At 35.5% G+C, this 21,376-nt stretch overlaps 1 protein-coding gene across 3 annotated transcripts in view; it reads right to left on the bottom strand.

Moving 5' to 3' along the window:
- LOC117418546 (B-cell linker protein) overlaps window positions 1–18,007 on the bottom strand; it is a 57,432-nt gene extending 39,425 nt beyond the window's left edge. For 2 of the 3 annotated variants that reach the window (XM_059035789.1, XM_059035790.1), the window contains exons 1-3: window positions 17,841–18,007; window positions 16,351–16,413; window positions 7,091–7,137 (exon numbers count right to left, since the gene is read on the bottom strand). In XM_059035789.1, the coding sequence (XP_058891772.1) occupies window positions 7,091–7,137; window positions 16,351–16,413; window positions 17,841–17,915 (185 nt within the window). In that variant the 5' untranslated portion in view covers window positions 17,916–18,007. Of the gene's footprint in view, window positions 1–7,090; window positions 7,138–16,350; window positions 16,414–17,840 lie in introns of those variants that run through there. The other variant, XM_059035794.1, reaches the window with a different exon arrangement.
- Between the last annotated feature and the right edge of the window lie 3,369 nt (window positions 18,008–21,376).

Genomic DNA, 21,376 nt, shown 5'->3' with positions numbered 1-21,376 from the left:
CCGTCAATGTGATCAGTTCAGTATGCAGTCAAACTGTATGTCAAATATTAGATATAGTATTATTATATACAGTGCATATGATTGTTCCCTAGTTTTAATAATGGTCTCATAAGTTTGCATAACAGTCAATATGATCAAAGAATATTAAGTGAGTTTTGAATTTAAGTGGCCAGTCTTGTCTTTTAATACCACTTAATCCTGTGTCTGACCCTGGATTAAATTAAATTCGATCCAGACACAGGATAATGCAGGAAACAAGTCAGGTTATATGTGTTGGCTGCTTTATTTCCCCCTCATGTAGTAATCCACTTTAACAGCATAACTGGGCATAAAAGGCCAGTAAATTACTCAATGCTAATTAGTTGGTTTATGAAATTTCCATGTGAACAGTAATCACTTTAGTCTGCAAAATGTGGTTAGACAGTATGTCAGAATTGCAACACAGCGTACAGCAACCAGACAGACAGGGATTGTTGTGCACTGTAAGAGGAAATAGATGTTTGTTTTATTCAGCTAGAAGCAGTACCAAAATCAGTTCCAACGTAAAAATAAAATGCAGTATGTATGCAATAGTTATTTTCATCTGTATACAATATTAGCCAATTCAATTTGTATATCAAATAATGCAAAACAATACTATACAATTTGAACCGGGAAAACATGGCAAACAAGCTTATTCAATATTTTGGTGACAACATATTTAAATGCTCTTAATGGAATTATATTTATTCCCATATACAAATACAAATACAAAAACAAACAAACAAACAAAAAAAACATAATCATGTAATAATCACACAGTAGCTGAAAGGTTACAAATATGTGTATAAAATAGAGAGTTTATCGGGTTACAGCCGGATGCAATCCGAAACATCTACAGGAGGCTAGCAGTGTATGATAAAAGTTTGGTGAAGACTGGTGTAAAATCAAGGCAGTTATTGAGTTCACCTTGTAGTGTAAGACAGACAGACAGACAGACAAACAGACAGACAGACAGATGGACACGATCAGCCTCTATTATTTAATGAGGATCCCTAAAAAAAATAGCCAATAGTGTGTGGGACCGTCATGGGCAACCATGATAGCATTGATGCCTGCAGGATGTTTAAATTGCTGTGGAGGCACCATTCTTTAATTATTGCCACCTCTAATCCTTTCAGAAAAGTCGGTCAGTCTGTTATCGAGAATGTCCCATACCTGAGTCATCACACCTCTTGGCTTCAGGGAGGAACACAATCATTTTAATAGCATGAAATTATAATGAAATTATTAATAGTCTTGCTGTTATCCTGCTATTAAGCTGTTTTCTGGAACTCTTTCAATGAGAGTATAATTACACCTACTTTTAATAGGAGCAGCAGTAACAGGAGTGTATGCAATCAATATGGTTAACAATTTATGTATTTATCTTCCACTAAATGGCCTCATGAGACTTAAAGTCTAAAAGATGCCTTAAGGCACGCCTAGAACAGGTACTTATTCAAGCGTTAATGACAAGGTAGTGCGCTTATGCAAACCAAATCAAATGGTCTTACTGAAAACCAAATTACAGGTATTGTATTCCGCAGGTTTAAATCCAGAATACACATATATTGAAAAGTACTACTCCAAAAAACTGAAGGCTGGTGTATGATGAAGGAAAATATATCTTTGCTCTAGCAAAGATATATTTGTGTAATCAATGTCAAAGCAGGAAGAGAATGAACAGAAGCTACAATAAACAACAGGCACTAATCAGTGTAATCAGTTACCAGAACCTAGTTCTATACTGTAGTAGGCTTTGCCTTGAAGCACCATAGCATGTTAGTACTGCACCCTATGTAATATCTACTGCAGGGGCTCATTCTGTAGGGGGTGTTTGTTTGAATATTAGTCCTAACACATCATTTTAAATAACCACCATCATTAATACATGGAGAGCGGTAGAGAGAAATCTTTATATTTTCAAACCTCTTGACTGCCCATTGCATCCTACACATTTTTTTTCAGCGGGTGGTGGTGTCAGAAAACCAGGAAACAAGAGGTAACTTTTTCACAATGCCACAGAAGGTATTTGTTTAAAAATGACTGCAATTTGCAGCTGTAAAACAAGTAGATATTAACAGTTCTCCAAACATAGACGGAGCAGTCCAAAATGCAAATATTCCTTGTAAAAATATGTCATCATTTCAGAGAAAAAAACTGTATTAGAAAATGAGAAAATATTCTAGTGAAACTCCAGGAATACTGCCTAACATTATATACCATAACATTAACATAGTCCATTTACACTGTATCCCATATACTGTATTGGCAGTGAAAGTCAGATTGTTCTTGTCAGTACTTGTCATTAAATCCTTACAATTGCCCAGGCAACTATGCTGTTATTCACATGAGTGAGGTATAGCTACAGTACAATAAGGCAAAATCTATGTATAGCGATTGAAAAGGATATAGTTCCTGAATGCCATTTTCACTTTTTACTCTTTTTCAGATTCAGTATACAAATACTGGTTTGTGCTATACTGTATGTATCATAACCAGATGTTCCTTGCTTCCAAGAAATGTTTATAATTCACATTTTAATAAAACTGTATGCTTTATAGGGGTGCTGGAAACCTTTAATAAAACAGGTAGATAAATAGCATTCTTTGTAAAAAGTCTTGACAGAAAACACAGTGAACTGTGGATTTTGTTAGTCACTGAATCCAAGGTAGGCAATTGTTTATCTGAAAAACACCCGCTACAGTATAATACTGTATGGGTACTGTATATACCAGAAATGGTACAGAGGCACAAGGTAAACCCAATGTTCAATAGATATAATTAAATAATTGAAGGTTTAATTGGTTTAATTAAACAATTAATGAGGAAATACAGTGCCTGGTCTATCAGAGTTGCTCACCCTGGTATATACAATTTACAAAGACTGGAGGAGCCAGCTTTGCTCACCCCTGGGTTAGAGTCGCCACTGGATGTTTACAATTGTGCACTCAAAATTAAATAAAACATAAGACTATAAGGGCCATATTTTCAAAGCATTTACTCCAGTCTTTAATGAACTCTTATTTTTTGAAAGCAGTAAAACAGCTGTTAATTTTACAAAACTAGAACCAAACATATATATATTAAAGTTCTCTTAAGCACTTTCAGTGTGTTTTGTTTTTCATATTGTAACATTTACATGAACTGGATTGCAATGAACTGGATTTGTAGCTGACGTCAACTAGTTAATAAGGAAGAGCAGTGTACTGAGGTTGATTGTAATGTGACAAATAATATATGTACTGTAATGTTAGAAAAGAACAGTCTGGTGAACAACAGCTACACTTGACTGCTCCACTGACTTTAGGGACTGTTTGTTCTAATTCTGAGGCCCAGCTGCACAAGCTAAGATGAAGTTGTCTTAACCAAAAGGAAAGAGAAAGCCACTTGGGGTCATTTTCTATTTAGGGGAAGTACATAGTTTGGTTTTAAGAGTAAGTTGTTTCAAATGTAATTGCTGGATTCTATGGCTCCAATTTTGAGTGATTACAATTGTCTCCAAATCTGCCTTTACCCAGCCTTGAGTTTGCCTGGAGACTAACAGCCTTCCGCTTTCCATCCAAATCATGTGGTAATGCAAGCTTTTAAATCTGTCAGAACCAGTAGAGCTGGTGGGCTAGTGTTGGAAAGTCACATGATCTGTTCAGTCCCACTTAGAATACCCCAGACAAGCAGCTCAGTGCAAGATCAAGGCAGATTTAGAGAAAGATTTTAGTACCGCGATTTGGGAGCAACAGAACCTAGAGCCACTCAGAACAATTTAAAACACCAGAAAATAGTAAGGGAAATTTAAAAAGGCTTAAAATAACATTTGAAGCTACCTACACTTAAAGATGCACCATAAACACTGTTCATTCTCACAGAAAGCCTTATACAAAGCATTTTCTGAGGCCCTCCATATCAGTCTCTATATAACTCATTTGCACACATCCAACTTCAGTTCACCATCTCTATGACTTGGTTTCCCATTGAGTCTCTGACACATTAAAAAAAAACAAAAAAGAAACAGGCCTTCATGTGATGTCTATCATCGGGTTTTTGAAGAGGACAAAGCCTAATGTGGTCTTAAAAAGTCAGTTACTATTGCTACTTCTGTAATGAAATCTGGATAGGAAAACAACCGACTGGTATGATAAGTTAAGATGCAGGCTGCAAGAGGAAACATTTTTGGTTAATTCCAGTAAAATAGGTTAGCAGTTTTTCCTCAGAGACAGTCCAGAAATAAAGCTGAGCACTATTAAATGGAAGGATAATTATAATCAATTTTATCTATGTGCTATGTTGCTAACATATTTTACATTCTATTTTTCAGCATGGAATTAACCTAATGTGTTCATTTGCTGATTGTATACCACCCATAGTTTATGCCACAGTGTACTTCCAATATGGACACCAGGGCTTTAAGATTTAACAAAGATTAGTGAAGAACATATCATTCTTATTAGTTATTAAAAGGCCGTCACAATTGTAAATGAAATCTCTGAAATAGTTTATTTATAAAGTCATTGAGATTTTCAGAAGTTAAATAACAATAAATATTTCATAATAATGAAATGTTTTTAGACTGCTGTTGATTTTTTTTTTATCAGTATTGTCAATAGTCTACAAAGAGTGTACTGCAGCAAGGCAAGGGTAGAAACACATAATGTAAGCTACACCCTTAGAGAGGAAAGTTTTTACACAATTGAGCCTATTAATATATACAACAATGCACACTGAAACTTGCAGTACCTATAGGAGTATTGTTTGGGGCCATTTTATGTGATGTTAAAAATACAATTGTTTTTTTTAGAAAAAACTAAACAACTATGTGCAGAACTTGGAATGACCTTGGTTCATCACATGTAGATGGTTGTGAAATAAGTCTACGTGTTCCCTCTACTAAGAAAAATAAATGCACTTTTGTTATTACCCACAAGACTAAGGCATGTATGACCTTTTTTTAAAACACAGACATTGAGAATGGAAAGAGGAAGTGCGCCAGTCATTTTAGATTTTAAGAAACTAGAGCTTAAAGAAGTTATCCTTTGGTAAAGTACTGTACAACAGAAGTCTGTGTGTAAGACTATTAAATACAACTACTGACACATACATTTGAAAGCCATTTTGGCTGAATACTAAGTAATTATATAGTGACTTGGACAGACGTCCTTACAGCAGAACTGAGACCGTGGGTAACAAGTGTCTGGCTACCATCTCAAGTCATTAAATCTGCTTTTGCAGACACTGAAGTGTTGAATCCTTCATGAACTGCGTAGAAGTGGCAATAACCAAGTCTTTAATCACTTTCTCTTGTCTCATTAGTACAGCAGCATACTCACAATTCCTTCGTGATTTTGCTGTTGATCTTTTAGTTTTCTCCCTTTGTTCTCAGATGAAGCTATTTTATTCATAACTATATTACTTCCTGTGCCACCGGTAATAGGACTCCTTAAATCTATATGTAAGTCTCCAGGGGGTGGAGTCCTAATAATTGCTGCACAGGAATTAGATTGATAGTATGGAGGCAGGATACATTGGCATAGAGTCAAAATGAAAATACAGGCTGGCTAACTTGTGAGAATATTGTAATATGAGTAGTACTAAAAATAAAATCAGTAATAAAATTAAACAAATGCTTTGACATTCTGATTACATGCTGCATTCATAACACATTGTATTAATACAGTCTATTGTATTACCAGATTGAGCTTTTACAAGATCCTACAAAAAGATTTAGACAAGATTCATTATTGGGCTGATACATGACAGATGACATTTAATGTGAATAAATGCAAAGTTTTGCACATAGGGCGCAAAAACATTAGAGGCAAGCACAGCATGAACAGTAACGAAACAGAGGAAGCTATGTACGAAAATAACTAGTTGTGGATGAAACTCTTAAGTCAACCAGACAGTGTGGAGAAGCTATAAAAAGGCAAATAGAATGTTAGGTCATATAGCCAAGACAGCTGAATTCAAATCTAGAGAAGTTATATTAAAATTATACAATGCACTGGTATGACCACACCTAGAATACTGTGTACAGTTCTGGTCCCCATATCATAAAATGACCTAGAGGCCTTGGCAAGAGTATAGAGGAGAGCAACACGATTGATTCCAGGATTGAAGGGCATGTCATATGAAGATAGACTGAAAGAGCTGAATCTATCTAACCTAGAAAGAAGGAGAGTCAGAGGCGACTTAATAGAGTCATTTAAAATTGTCAAGGGGTTTAACAAAGTAACTGCTGAGAATTATTTTTCACAGGTCACAGAGAACAGAAGCTGAAGAAGGGCATATTCAGAACCGAGGGCAGAAGGAGCTTTTTCACAGAAAGGGTGGTGAACCAATGGAACAAGCTGTCGGACAGAGTTGTTCAAGCAGAGTCTCGGATCCTTCAAGAATAGACTGGATGCAGTCATGAACAATATTGTGTAACCCTCTCTGTGACCACTATAAGACCTTTAGCTAGCTGTCTGGAGGAACGGCGGTCTGTAGTCATGGATTCCCAGAGATTTAATTTCCCCTTTTAACATGGTTAAGGGTTTTTGTTTTTCCATGCCTGAATGCAGGGCAGCAGTGTGGAGTAGTGGTTAGGGCTCTGGACTCTTGAACGGAGGGTTGTGGGTTCAATCCTAGGTGGGGGACACTGCTGCTGTACCCTTGAACAAGGTACTTTACCTAGATTGCTCCAGTAAAAACCCAGCTTTATAAATGGGTAATTGTATGTAAAAAAATAATGTGATATCTGTATAGTGTATAATGTGATATCTTGTAACATTTGTAAGTCGCCCTGGATAAGGGCGTCTGCTAAGAAATAAATAATAACAATAATGGATCATGCTGGCACCAAAGCAAGCGAGCATAGGAGGGCTGAATGGCCTTTTCTCGTTCTTGTAAAAGTAATTAAACCTTAAATGAATCTGCCTAGAAATTAATTGCTTTAAAGATCTTTCACAAATGTTTGCATGAAACAAACATTAACACATTAACTTTGCATTGGGCAGCATACATTGAATCACCTTTGCTAGGAACAAATCATTTTACGACAATATAAAGGTTTTCAGTAAAACAAGTTACTTACGGTTGGTGAATGAAATTAAATCTGTTCATATCACTGTCTTTTAGGTTCTAAAAAAAAGGAAAGAAAATAGCAGATAACAAATCCACAAAAATATTTCATACACACTAGAAAACTAAGTATAGTATACCAAACAAACAACTGCCAATGTAGTATTTTTGAAAGAATATATATATATAATATCACAGAAGTTTATAAACCTGATTGTAAAGTCACCTGATCTTCTTCTTTAAAGAGTTTTTCAAGGGATGTGGAAACTCTGACACTGCTAAGGTGAAATTACCCACGGAAATTTAAGTGTGGCAGGTTTCCTGGGAGGCAAGGCATGGAAACCGATAACTTCCTTTAACCTAGTGTAGTACTAGATGTCATGTTTTAAAATGAAAATACATGTTTGCTGCAACATTTTTTCAAAACGGAACATTTGAGATAGTGAATGGAAGTGAAGGCCAGGTAATGTGTATGAAATTATTTTGTTTCAGCTACAACCACTTTAAACAGTACAGGAGATCAAGAACATCTCCTATTCACTGACTATGATTCAGTGATTGTGTCAAATTAATGTCCTAATAATGCCTTTATTGTTTGTTTTGAATAACTAAGCTAAAACTGTTATAGTAATAGGTACAGTACATCAAGTTCTATGCCACCTATGAGAAATGAAGTTCTGAAATGAAGTTCTGTAGGAAGCTGATTGGTCATTGTAGAACACTGACCAAACAGCAGATTCCAACAGAAGATTCCAAGCAGCAACCACTATGTACTGTATCATAGAATTGTGAAGACTGGGGCCCTCTCATGTTAAAAAGCAAAGGTGCAGGTTTGACATGTGTTACAAAACTAGAAAATGAGCAACCCAGAAGGTTCATTTAAGGACCCAAAAGTGTGCAAAAAAAATAGGATAAAGGTCCATGAAGGAAAATGCCCAAATCCTGAGAGTGCCAAACTAGAGAGTTAATACTAAAGTGGGGGTTGTGCATGTTAAGTTCACAACAAGGCAGGTAGAGGGGAAGTGACAGGAAACAGCTTCCATGAGTTGCACAGCCATGGTCAATCTAGGATAGTGGGATTGTAGCCAAAAGAAAATGTTAAGAAAGGGAGCAGTATTAAATAATTTCAAAATGAATGCTCCATTTCTACTTTGCTTAATAACCTTATAACATAATAAATAATACTCCCAAACTCAATGCAAGGACTAATCAAATGAATAGTGTCGAATAATTCTGTCTGGTCTTTCTTTATATAAGAGAAGGAATCCCACAAAATCTTCTTTCAGTGGTCTACAGGTGTCAGTTTCATGTTCCATCTTTCCTGTACTTTGTCTTAGTAAACAAACAAAAGACAAAGTCATCCACTCTCTGCTTGATTTCTACACTGTGGCTAGCTTGGCAAAAGCCGACTTTGTGGTGCACAGAAACATGCTAAAAGCTGTATCAGGTCTCCACATTGTCTAGGAGTAATTGTTTGGATCCATTGAAATGATTTTTTTTTGGTGTGCGTTTCTCTTTTTTTTGTCAATAATGAAAGCTTCTGTCAGACATCATTGTTAGCCAGGTGTTGAAAATGGGACATGTTGAAGGTGTGACAGAAACCGGTGAAAGTTTCAAAGTTGTATTGCAAAGTTGTGCTGAAAAAAAATGCAATACATCTTTTTGTTGTACAAAAGCACCAATATCAAAAAATACAAAACTAAAATCACAGTTTGCTTGCAATAAGAACCACTCGGAATGATTGCAAACACCATGAAAGGTATATTCTTTAATAACTTACTTTGACGTTCAAGAGTTCCCTGAAAAACTGAATACAGTTCTATAGCACCACCTAGAGGACTTTTTTTTTAAATTTGTATTTATTTATTTTTGTAGCACAACATGCCAATGTGTCAAACTCCCAAGAACTTATATTTGTATACAAATATTAATATTGAGAACATTTCTGTGATCTCAGATTTACTGGAAAACTGACCTTGTATTGAAAACATCAAGGTTCTTGATTCAATGTTTTTTTTTTGTTTGTTTTACTAATAACAGGAAAAACATCTAAGCAAGTTCTTAAACAAATATGTTCATAACATCCTCCATAATGCCTGCAAATACAAAATTAGAGCCATTAATATGCACATGTTCTTCCATATATTCCTGGATTGTGACACTCTCAATAACGTAGTGAAAACAAAAGCATGCTGCAGTCTTTACTATCCAGCTGCCTTGCAGGTAAATCAACTTGAATGACCTGATTGGCAATTGGTCAGTCAATCAGGATCAGTTAATCTTAACAAGCAGTGGATTAATCAACACCCAGCTAGTTAAAACCACACCATTCTAACTATATACAAAAGCTATTCTCCAGATAAAGCAAACATTACAAATCAACCTGTCACGTTAAGTATTTGTCTAAATTCCAGTAGATATTTTCCTGTGTACTGATGCCACCCTGTGCATGGGACACATGGCACAATTCTAAAGTTAAAAAACAAACAAATCTCTTTTTATGTTTAATAGTAATACCTGAGTACAGTAAGTTAACATGTCATGTGTCTCATGTCTTACTATAAGAAACATCATTTCCCACAGTTTGAGCAACCAGAAACCCTCAGACACCCGGGCAAGTTACAACACAACTGGTCTAAGTATTAGTGAACTGATGCAGGCTCCTCCTCCTTACCCCAGTCACAATGAATACTGTGTGTATCAGCAGCTAGTGATAATAGGAGCTGCCTCACATCCCCACCCAATAGGCCAGCAATGCACCAGGTCTGTGTTCCAGCACACTTTCACAGTACGGGCTTGTCAATAAAAGTTTTCTGCTAGATACCACGGTAACAGCATGATTACCCAAGATAAAGCCAAAGGATCATATTTACTCAGCTTTATCACATGAGTTGTTTAAAGAGTGTTTGTTCAAAGTCTGTTTTTATGAACAAAATACAGTCTGAACTGTATTACACCCAATTGCTCTTAACAAAGCTGATAACAGTTTAAATGAACATCAGATAGCATTTTATTGAGTTAAAACTTTATGACTAGTGGCCAGTGATTTCTATGTAAATGATCTACTGTCGACTAAATATATTATTTATTTATTTATTTATTTATTTATTTATTTATTTATTTCTTAGCAGACGCTCTTACCCAGGGCGACTTACAGTTGTATACAAAAAACACATATCAAGAATTACAGTACAATTAAGAGCAAGATACAAAATACAATGACTTCAGTCCTAATAAAAACATATGATTCCTCATGGGGTATTTATCCAGGTGTGATTTAATAACTCTATTTTTCACAGGTGCAGGATATCAAATTTAAAGTATGCCATTCCTCATAGTACCTGCGGGTGATGCTGTAAACCAAATACTGGACAGTATATAAATGTTCTGCATTGTTTAGAAAGAAACATTTTTAAAATATGGAAGTGTGTTCAGCCACAAATGAGCCAGGGCCACACTTTTCTGATAATAAGTAGTTTAAGAAGGAGGACTTTTCATTACATTTACTATATATTACCTAACCATAAACAAAAATTAAACAAATATATTAAAATATTGGTAAACTTAACAATAAATACATAAATACATAAATAAATAAAGCCTGACCAAAATTATTCATATACAGAGTGGCTTAAAAGTTACCAGACCAGCTCACAGATAAACAAGGGGAGATGTGTACAGTACTCTGCAGAAACCATGGAGAAAAGAAGGCAGCACTATTAACTATGGACTTTATTATTATTTATTTCTTAGTTGATGGCCTTATCCAGGGCGACTTACAATTGTTACAAGATATCACATTATTTTTACATACAATTACCCATTTACACAGTTGGGTTTTACTGGAGCAATCTAGGTAAAGTACCTTGCTCAAAGATACAGCAGCAGTGTCCCCACCGTGGATTGAACCCACGCCCCTCCGGTCAAGAGTCCAGAGCCCTAACCACTACTCCACACTGCTGAACTTATAAATGCTAGTAACCTTACAGTGGAATGCAGCCAGAAGTCCAAAGGTATGTGTATCATATTGATTGTGGTTAACAACATATTCAATAAATCTTGCTTGTTGTGCACTCTCAGATCCTTATAAAGGAATGTCCAGTTTTGAAAGAAACACTGTATTTGACAATGCACTAGGTTAAATAAATCTCTGTTTGCAAGCCATGCTTTCGGATAGTGGTGCAATTCTTTGGTCATTTCACCTGCAATGTGGAACTGTCCCATCTCCTTCAACAGCTTCTTTCTAATAATGTTGAGTTAATGCCATCTTTCTGGTGACACTAGTGACAGTGTTCTGGCAGGTGTAACTATATAATGAGCTTTTAGCTACATCCTGTTAGAAAAAGGAAGTCAACCCCGTCTAGTAAATGCAAATGAAGGGACTAAAGGATAGTGACAGGAAATGAGACGGAGAAAGTGTCCATCTTGCCATCTTCTCACTTATTGTTGACAGGGAGTGACATCTACTTTTTGTAGATAGGAGCTCAATTTGACTTTTGGAAGGTAGGCTGAGAGCCCATTACACAGCATACACTTTGATTATAGCGCTGTATGCAAAGTTCCAATCTAAGGTAACACTTTACATTGTGTATCTAATTACTGTGCATTTACCTAGTAGTTACTTTGTAAATACATGTGTACTAACACATAATTACAATGTTATTATGCATAGCTACAATGCACTTAACGTAAATATTTCTGCACAATATATATTACACATAAGTACACAATTGTATCAGAAAAGTGTTAGGGTTAGGGTTAGGGTTAGAGTTAGAGTTAAAGTTAGAGTTAGAGTTAGTGTTAAGGTTAGGGTTAGTGTTAGGGTTAGGTGAGTTAGGGATACGGTTAAGATTAGGTAACTACTATGTAAATACATAGTAAGTAGAGACACTTAATGTAAAGCGTTACCCAATCTAATTTACATCTGTTGAAACTAAATGTTAGGAGTAGTGTTCCAATGATGTACATGTAAGAAGTTTGTTCCCATGTGCCCATGTTAGAAGTACTGTATTAGGTATATCCGTTTCCTGTAAAATATTATCATTATTAACACCATATATAAGAAATGCAGATGTTTCTTTTTCTTTTTGCCTTTGATAGATCAGCATTGTGGAGTTTCCTGAGAAATCACATATAGTGTCAAATTGTTAGTGTGTATTGACCACTTCATGTCTCAAGTCCATTTATATCACATATTAAAACAATTTTTGGTTAGAATATAGCGCCTGAAGAATAACGATCCTGGATGTACGTTATTATTATTATTATTATTATTATTATTATTATTATTATTATTATTATTATGAAAATGATTAAAATGGATAGTAGTTGATTAGTTATTATAACATTATAAACAACAAATCACTTTAAAAGGGGAACCAATAATGCAGAGATCAGAAATTTCATTTTTTTATTTTTTATTATGTCTGAATCCTAAAATTCTCTGTAATGCTAACATTTTGGATATAGCTGTACTTCATGGTCATCAACTTTTTTTGTCATACTGACAGCTCTAATTTAGAATTCATAGCCATGACAGAGGATGCATGTTACTGACATACTTGCAAAATTAGATTAGTTCAAATAGCCACAAGCTTTTCCTGTTACCCAATATGTGTAATTTGAAACAAGCAGTTCAGTTTATATTCTGTCAAGGAGAATACCCTGAAGAACAACATTTGCTTCAGAGCTATCTAGATTATACACTTTGAAAATCCCACATATGGTGAAATAATGGTAATGGTGCTTTTTATATTTAAACAAATATGTTCTGTCCTCTTACTGGGCACCCAGTTCATAGCTCATGAACTAGCATGGCCAGTTCAAAATCAGCAAATCACCAGCACTGACCAGCAATGCACAGTGGTCATTGTTGGATTTTCCATCTGGGGATTCATTCATGTTATAGTGTAATATTAAAAAAAAATAAAAATAAAAATGACACAGAATTACAAAAAAAGAAAATTAAAAATTCAGTCAAAGTAATGTGATTGTTTCAAATTTAACATGACGAAAACTGGGCATGAACTGGCAACCCAGTCCACCATCTTAACAAAGAGCCGGACTCCTCGGCATTCATGGTTATACACTTTTAACCTCATTACAGCTCACTGACAGGGAACAGAATCTGTAATGACAGTACATCACACAACACAAACTATTAGCACGGCTGACTGTTTTGTTGCTCGTCCTTTTAGTTGCTCGACAGATTATTTGGAACAACTTAAAATTAATATATAAAATAACATATTAGTCACAATATATTATCACTCAATAGTATCTCATATAAAAGTTTCAGATAGTAAAAGCATAGGAAAGTGTATTAAAGCAAAGTGAAAGCATGGTAAAGCATAGGCAAGCCATGAGGAACGGTGAAGCACATTAATAAACATGGTCAACCTGGGTAAACTATGGTAAATGCATAGTATAACCATGGGAACAGCAATGGAAAACTGCAAAAAATATTGTGGTAAACTTTTATAAGGGATGTCACTCTTTATTCTATTTATATTGCATGCATGTTTTTATCTCTTGCCGGCTTAAAAGTATATTGTATTAGTCCCTCGGTACATTTGCTGCTGTGGTTTTGAGCACTTCCTAATATGTTTATGTGTGTTGAGTTAGTGCTTCAGGGCAAAATGAGAAGTACATTCACAGATATGAAACCCTATTTTTCATGACTCATTCCAATCAGTATAATGCAAATGAAAGTTCCGCTACTGACTTTATTGTATACATACGAGATGACTGTGTTTAACTAATTCACCTCACTGCTGAAGAAGCACCCATGCAGTGCTCTGAATCTTACTGGCTTCCCATCTAAATGTATCCCAGAGTAAAAGCTTTGAAAAGTGTAATAAAGCCTAGTGAAAGCATGGTAAGACATAGGTAAGCAATGGTAAAACATATTAAAAAAAACATGGCAAACCATGATAAACTATGGCAAATGCATAGTATAACTAAGGGAAAACTGCAAAATAAATGTACAAATTCACCGAGGTTGAAGGGTTATGCCTTTTGTAGAAAAATGTTTAACGTCAGAAATGCATTATGGGTGTAGTCGTGGCTGGAGTTGATGAAAAAGCTCTTTGATGCTGTTAGTTATCATTAGCTCCATGTTTTAAATATTGTACCAGTCTCATTATACTATTATGCATTGACATCAGCTTTTCAAGCTGTCATCTTCCCTTAATTTGTTTGATAATTTGTTAATTAAAATCAATCGATGTTAAGCTTAGTCGGCATAATGAAATAGCCCAAAGGATTCAGAAAGCTGTCAGAAATATGGTGCTGCTCAAACTGAAAAGGAAGCTTAATATTAAATGTTCTTAGCACCCGACAGCTGTTAAACATGAACGTAATGTCACAGAATTTTAAACTGGTACTGGGCCTAGTAATGTAAAAGTTAATGGAATTAAGTTGACAAAAACTATGTTGTTAGATAATGGCAAGGTTTGCAATCTTTATAAGTAAGAATATTTTACATTTATGCTATGCTAACCCTAACCGTAACTTTAACTCAGGCCTTGAATGACACATTCATGAGAGTGATTTAATTGAGAGACACATTTGGTCCTATATTGCATTTTCTTTATGTTTTGTTATAATTTTATGTTACTTTAAATGTTATCATTTTTGGTACTCAACATATTGCTCCATTTTTATCAAGTGCAAAAAGCATTTCCTCAGCTAGGCTGCCACCAATATTTTAGGAAACGTTCTTATTAACCCAATAACTTATTTTTTCTGTCCATAATGACACTTTTCTGCTGAGTCTAAGCCAACCATATACTGTATATCCTGCTTTTACTAGGACATGCTTGTTTTATAATTAAAGGGATTTTTTTTAATGAAAGGGTTGATTAAGTAGAGATTGGAACAAAGCTTATTAAGACATAGAACATGATTAGATTTTAAAACTGTTGACAGGCACTGAAATGAGAGAGCCCAAGACATTTGATTGATTGCTCTTTCGTGCCTTCATGTCCCAGCAGTTTTTAGCTCCCTTCATCTTCAAACACAAAGGCTCAATTGATATGTTCCACTTATTTAGACCACTATCTTGGATCTAAATTGAGGTCTGGTTCAACGCCAGACAGACCGTTCTATAAGTCAATATTAAACCATACTCCAACATTCAAGACACATGCTTGGAAGCTGCAAAGGATGCATAGAAGGAGTATGAAAGTTTTTGCAATGTATGCATGAAATCCTTCCGTGTCCTTGGGATATACTGCAAAGTTTTTGCTTTTGACTTGCATTATACAGTCTTGTGTGATCCTTTCCTAATCCTTGCATTTTTATTTGGTATGGGGTCCAGGGATGTTCGGTGGCTGATAGTCCTTTATTTGTGGGAGGGTCGTGTATATTTCAAATTTTAACTTGACTTGAGTCTATACCAACTGCTTAGGCGATCAAGACATTAGATTTTTAATGCTACCTAAAATGCCTTTAAATGTAATAATATAAGTCATATTCACTGTTTCAAGGGCTGTTTTAAGGAATGTTTTATTAAGACCTGTTTTTTTTACTCAAGTTTGTAGTTTGTAGACCCTATTTCAACTGTTTTATATGTTTTTTTTTTTTTATTTAAAGTATTGTTTAATCTAAGAAAAAACATTCTTGAAAAAACATTCCTTAAAACAGTTGTGTAAAAAGTGCTACCGGATGTGTTTAGTATTTCTGAATCTGTACTGTATGTTTAATTTATACTTTGAAGTAAAACACTTTGAAAATCACCCCATTGTATATTCTACACAGGGTGTATTATTTAAAGGTTTACCCAATAATAAATTTGAAAAAATAAATTTCGAAACTTAGAAGCTTAAGTATAATTAAGAAATTAAGAAAAATACTCCTTCATGTTGACATGCAAATATGTAAACACATCTACATTTATACACTGCTGACATCGTTAAATCAAGATCAAGTACCAGCTCACAGCTGCTCTTGAGGAATAGCGTTGATGATATTTGTAATGTTTCTCTGTAGTTCCACAGCCGTGTGGGGGGTTATTGCAATATATATATATTCCTTTAATAGTCCCACAGATAGTAGTTGCAAGAGTTCAGGTCGGGTGACCTTGGAGCCCACAGGCCACGGCTCACAATTCGGTCATCAAACCTTGCAATGGAATAATTAGCTGTGGGCCACTGTCTTGCTGGAAATAGGTGTATGTTCCAATGTCATTATTCTAATTTACAACACCCCTGTGTATTATACCACAGTTTTGCAGACAATAATAAAATAATAATAATAATAATTCTAACTTACCAGAAACAAATGTCCATCAATCTTCATTCTCTCCACTGTTAGGGCACATTCTTTCATTCCATTCTGTTTATACAAAAACTCAAATGAGTGTACCAGCACAATCTACTACAAAACACACATCTTGTAGTGCGTTGTAAGGTCTTTTTATATTTAGTATAACACAAATTTTTGACTATTAAAAGGCTTGTTCTAGCTGAGTACAGTTAAACAGAATTACGATAAATATCCCCAATACATGCAAAAATAAATATACAGTACTATAAAAGATCTAGTGACTAGCTCCAAAAAGCCAATTGAACACTGTGCATTTAGGTTACATAACCCTGTATACATACATCTATGGCTATATCCAGGCTATATGGACATAATTTAGATATTTTATTTAACATCATATAATCAAAGAAACTACAAAATGTTATTGCAAAAGTCTAGCAAAAGACATAATAATAGTACAGTATTTCATGTTAGATTTCAAAATGTCACATTTTTCTGTCAGTTTTTCATTAAGTATATGGAAAACTACAAATGTTATCTAATTCAATTTGATAACATAACATTATTCAACAGGTTTCATTCGACTTTATGAAGTGAAATTAATTCTGTAGGTTAATGCAAAACTTTTGGCCACAGCTGTGAATGCATAGTCTTTCAGAATCACTTTGAAAACGGACATAGCATACCACAGTCTTCTTAACATTATTGTGAAATGTGTTATCATATCATTTGTTACTATGATACTGCACACATTATATAATTTAACAGATCTCAGTATACATGTGTTAATAGCTACCATTCACTAGCATGCAGTTAAAACACATCATGTTCAATGCATACAATAATTCTAGCTTTAACAAATGGTATGACAGCATGTTATGAATATTTGGATGTAAGTTGGTTTTCAAAGTGATTAAGACGCGCTGTACATGTACTTATACAGTGTTATGTAGCCTTTATGAAGATATTACGAATGCCGCAGTGTCCAACTCAAATAGAGCATTGCCAGATCACCCTATCATAAAGACAAACCATTTCTTCAGTAATTGAGGTATTTCACTAAATGTTGTGTACATATGACAGATTTAGATTTGAATATGTGTGTGTGTGTGTTGTCAAACCTGCTAAAAACCATTCCTGTTGATGTTACCCTCTACTTATTATTACCACATTGAAATGTCTTGGATAGAATATAATGAGAGTGAATGGGGGCAACCTGATAATATCACCCCCTGTTAATATCACACCCCGGTTAAACCACATCGATTTATCAGACTACTGATTTCCACCCAACTTACAGTAATATCCCAAATAAAAGCGTTAAAAGGTTTAGATTTAAATATGTATGGTAAATATATATATATATATATATATATATATATATATATATATATATATATATATATATATATATATATATATACAGTATATATTTCAAGAGACTGTTCCTTGGTTGCACAGATTAACTGAAGAAGGCTGAGAGAGTTTTACCTTACCTGGCTCAGGAATTCTGCCACTTGTTTTGGACTCCAGGATTCAAAGCGATGTTTAGCTGGAAGTCTTGTGGCCATGTTTACTGTCAGCAGAGGAAGTTTTCAGTCAAACAAGCAATTTAAAGTGGACATGCACTTCACTAGGTTTCTATTTTGTTCAGCTGCTTCACACTGACTTCAATGAGGAAGTTATTCAGAGCTTAGACAGAAGTTTGATAATGAAAAGTGAAGGGCACGCCTTTTTAGACTGAACTGTTTTTTTTTTTTTTTATAGTTGGGTGGAATGTTCTAATTTGTTTTGTATTATTATTGCTTTCTATTTTTCTGAGGCTTTTAGAGGAACTCTCTTTACCTCAGCTTCTCATCTAAATGAGAGATATTTGGGTTTTCAAAAGCCAGGATATTTTTATTTTTATTATTATTTTATATACATATTTTATATGCAGATTTATGTGTAAGACAGCATGTAAATGTAACACAATTAACAGCAAAAATCACATTTTTAACAGACACCACATGGAGGGAACTTTAGGTGGATTTTCAGGTATAACTATCTGCATCAATTACAAGGTAGACCGTTTTTATGAATAAAATGCCACTTAATTATGTATATTTTCAATAAACAACATTCTTAAGTAATATGCCATAGGAAAAAACAAAACAAAAAAAAACATTTATTTCAGAACTTCTTTGTTTTGATTCGGGTTTTCAAGCTGACAGTCATGACAAATGGGAGGGGGGACCAATGTTTTTTTTATTTAGTTTGGCCAATTATCATTTCCCCCCTGATTTTCTCCCAATTTGGAATGCCAAATCGCTCCTCATCTCAGCAATTTCCTGCATGGCTCAGTAGACCACAACATTCAGTGGGCGTCCTCCACTCCCACGACCAAACCAGCTTCATTTTTCATCCAGGAACTAGAGAGCGGATATCAGCAAGCTACCTACCTCTGGAGGACAAAGGTCAACCCTGCAGGTGTCCGCTCTGAGCTCACTGGGCGCCTGGCCAGCTGGGTTCGCTTTAGAGCGATGGAGAGAAACAGTCCCTGCCGGTTTTACCTGGGTGTACATATACATATATAACAATACAAAAGTAAATATGGACACAACTCCAGTTGCTATTGATTCAGCAATAAAGTAAATATTTTGTCAGACATTTTTATTTGCACACACTCATAAATTCAGCCTTGGGAATTTATAATAATCCAGCTCATTTGTTATTCCCCCTATTGCCACTGTAAACTAATGTGATTCATCTGCGTTTCCTTCCATCTGATGATGTAGATATCCTTCTGCCTGGTACTGGTGTTGATGGCTGAAGTGTAATGCTGGCTCCAGGGATCAGCCTATTTTGCCTACCTGGCGCATCAGCACACACACAACGGCTGCAATGTTAGCTCCAAGGATCAACCACGGGGTGGCCTCCCTTGTGCATCAGCATGACAACCGCCTGGACTGAGCTGAGTAGGGTACTTCTCTGGGGTATTCAAGTGGGCACCTTCCATCCCTGGTGTTTTATCAACTAGCTCACGACACCTTATGAGGGCTCGACAGTGATTTAGAACTGAGGATGCCGACTAAGAGTTTGAAAATACATTAATTATGTTTTCCAAAATTTTTTTTGTAAAATGCAGTTCATAAGTCACCTGACATGCAAGTTCACAGATATGTAAAGATAAGTAAAGCATTGTAAAACAACGGAACTTGGCACTGTATTTGTATCTCCTCCTAGTGGCTGATGAGTTAATAACACTAACATCAACATAAGGCACATACTCACCTCTTGACTACAGAGCTTGCTCTTCAGTTGAATGGTAAGGCATTTCACTGATTCACATCCAGCCCTTGCCTTTCCATTCAAGTCAATGAGATCCCAGCTGTTTTCAGCACGCAGCAATAGTAGACCATGGGTATGGTTGACACCTTGAGACAAAGGCGGTGCTATTTTAGCATGTTTATATCACCAGCCACAATGACATTTGACATTACATGTTGTCCTTTTGGTTTCTCAGTCTGCAACAGGAAAGTGGCTTATTATACTGCTTCGTGATGTTGTAGCCTTCAATCTCCAATAATAATAAAAAGAAAAGAAAAGAATTATCACATCAAATTCAGTCAGGGATTTTTATTTATTCACTTTTGCACAGGGTTCCGTATTTGCTTTCATGACTTGGATTGCAGTTTCTTTTTGGCATTTTGATGTATTTGTTGGTAAATCGATTTATCCCTTTACTTCGGAACCAATGGTTTTACTATGTACTAATCAGTGCTGTAAGAAAAAATCAAGGTGACATTTAAAATTATCTGTTCATGAATGTGTTTGAATTAGACAGCACTTGTGACAGCATCTCACTCTGTAAAACTTTTACAAATTTAACCTGTCTTACGGAACAGATTATAAACACTTTTCAGTATTTAAACACTGTAATGTTTTTTTTTGGTAAGATGCTGCTTATAATCTGTTTCCGAAGATGTATATTTAGTTCTTAAACATTTGGCTTCAGAGTGTATCTGAATGGATCTAGAGTTCATATGTCCTGCAACAACACAACACACAATAGTTAACTGAGCTGAGTGCTGATCAGGAAAATTAGCTGAAACAAACAAACAAACAACAAAAAAACATCAATCATTATTTAGACCACAGTTTAATTAATGAACGGTTAAAAGCTAGCTTACTAAATGTGAATGAGAGAAACCATTCAGCCCATCAAAGTAACCCAATAACTGAACATTAGACTGGGATCTTCTCTACAGGCTGCTGTAAGCTGGGAAGCTGATGATCTTCGCTGGAGATTCCACAGGGAGCGTTGCATTGGATCTGGTGCTCCCGTAGGTTAGGGATGCACATCGGCAGGGACTGTTTCTCCTCAATCCGCTACACCGGCCAGGCACCTGGTGTGCTGAAAGCGGAAACCTCCCGGGGGGGGGGGGGGTGGTACCTCGACGACATCTGCTGTCAAGCTCCTGGGTGTAAAGAGACAATTCTCTTGGGTGAGGAGTCGGAGGACACCCACTGACCTTCAGCAGTTGTGGAATTGCTGCAATGAGGAAACATAATTGTACATTCTAAATCAGGGGTATTATATTGGTTCATAGCACTATGGTACAAGTTGTCCTGTGCTTCCATTACATTGTCAGTGAAAGTCAATTGGTAAGTGTAGAATAGGGTTACACCACTTGCTCCTATTTGTAATTAAGCCTACATAAAAACACCAGTCTTGTTTTTGTTTTTTTTTCTTTTTATGGCCTCCTCTCTGTTACAGCCAGCACAGTCCTTCAGCATAATCATGGCTGTGTTAAGCCATATTTCTATGAATTATTATTTTTTTCTATATAACAGGAACCAGACATGTAGAGGTATACAGTGACGGACAAGCAAACCCCACACCCCCCGTGGATGCAAACATAACCTAAATCATGAGAAAAAAAGTATATATATATAATTAAATACAATATAAGACAGTGCAAGTATAATGTGATTGTTGACAATTGGTTCCATGTTTATCGGTGCTTTGATACTTGATTATTGGTAAGAG

The sequence above is a fragment of the Acipenser ruthenus genome, chromosome 13 (genome assembly GCF_902713425.1).
Source record: "Acipenser ruthenus chromosome 13, fAciRut3.2 maternal haplotype, whole genome shotgun sequence".
In the NCBI taxonomy this organism is placed as follows: domain Eukaryota; kingdom Metazoa; phylum Chordata; class Actinopteri; order Acipenseriformes; family Acipenseridae; genus Acipenser; species Acipenser ruthenus.
This window is presented reverse-complemented; position numbering and strand designations above follow the sequence as displayed.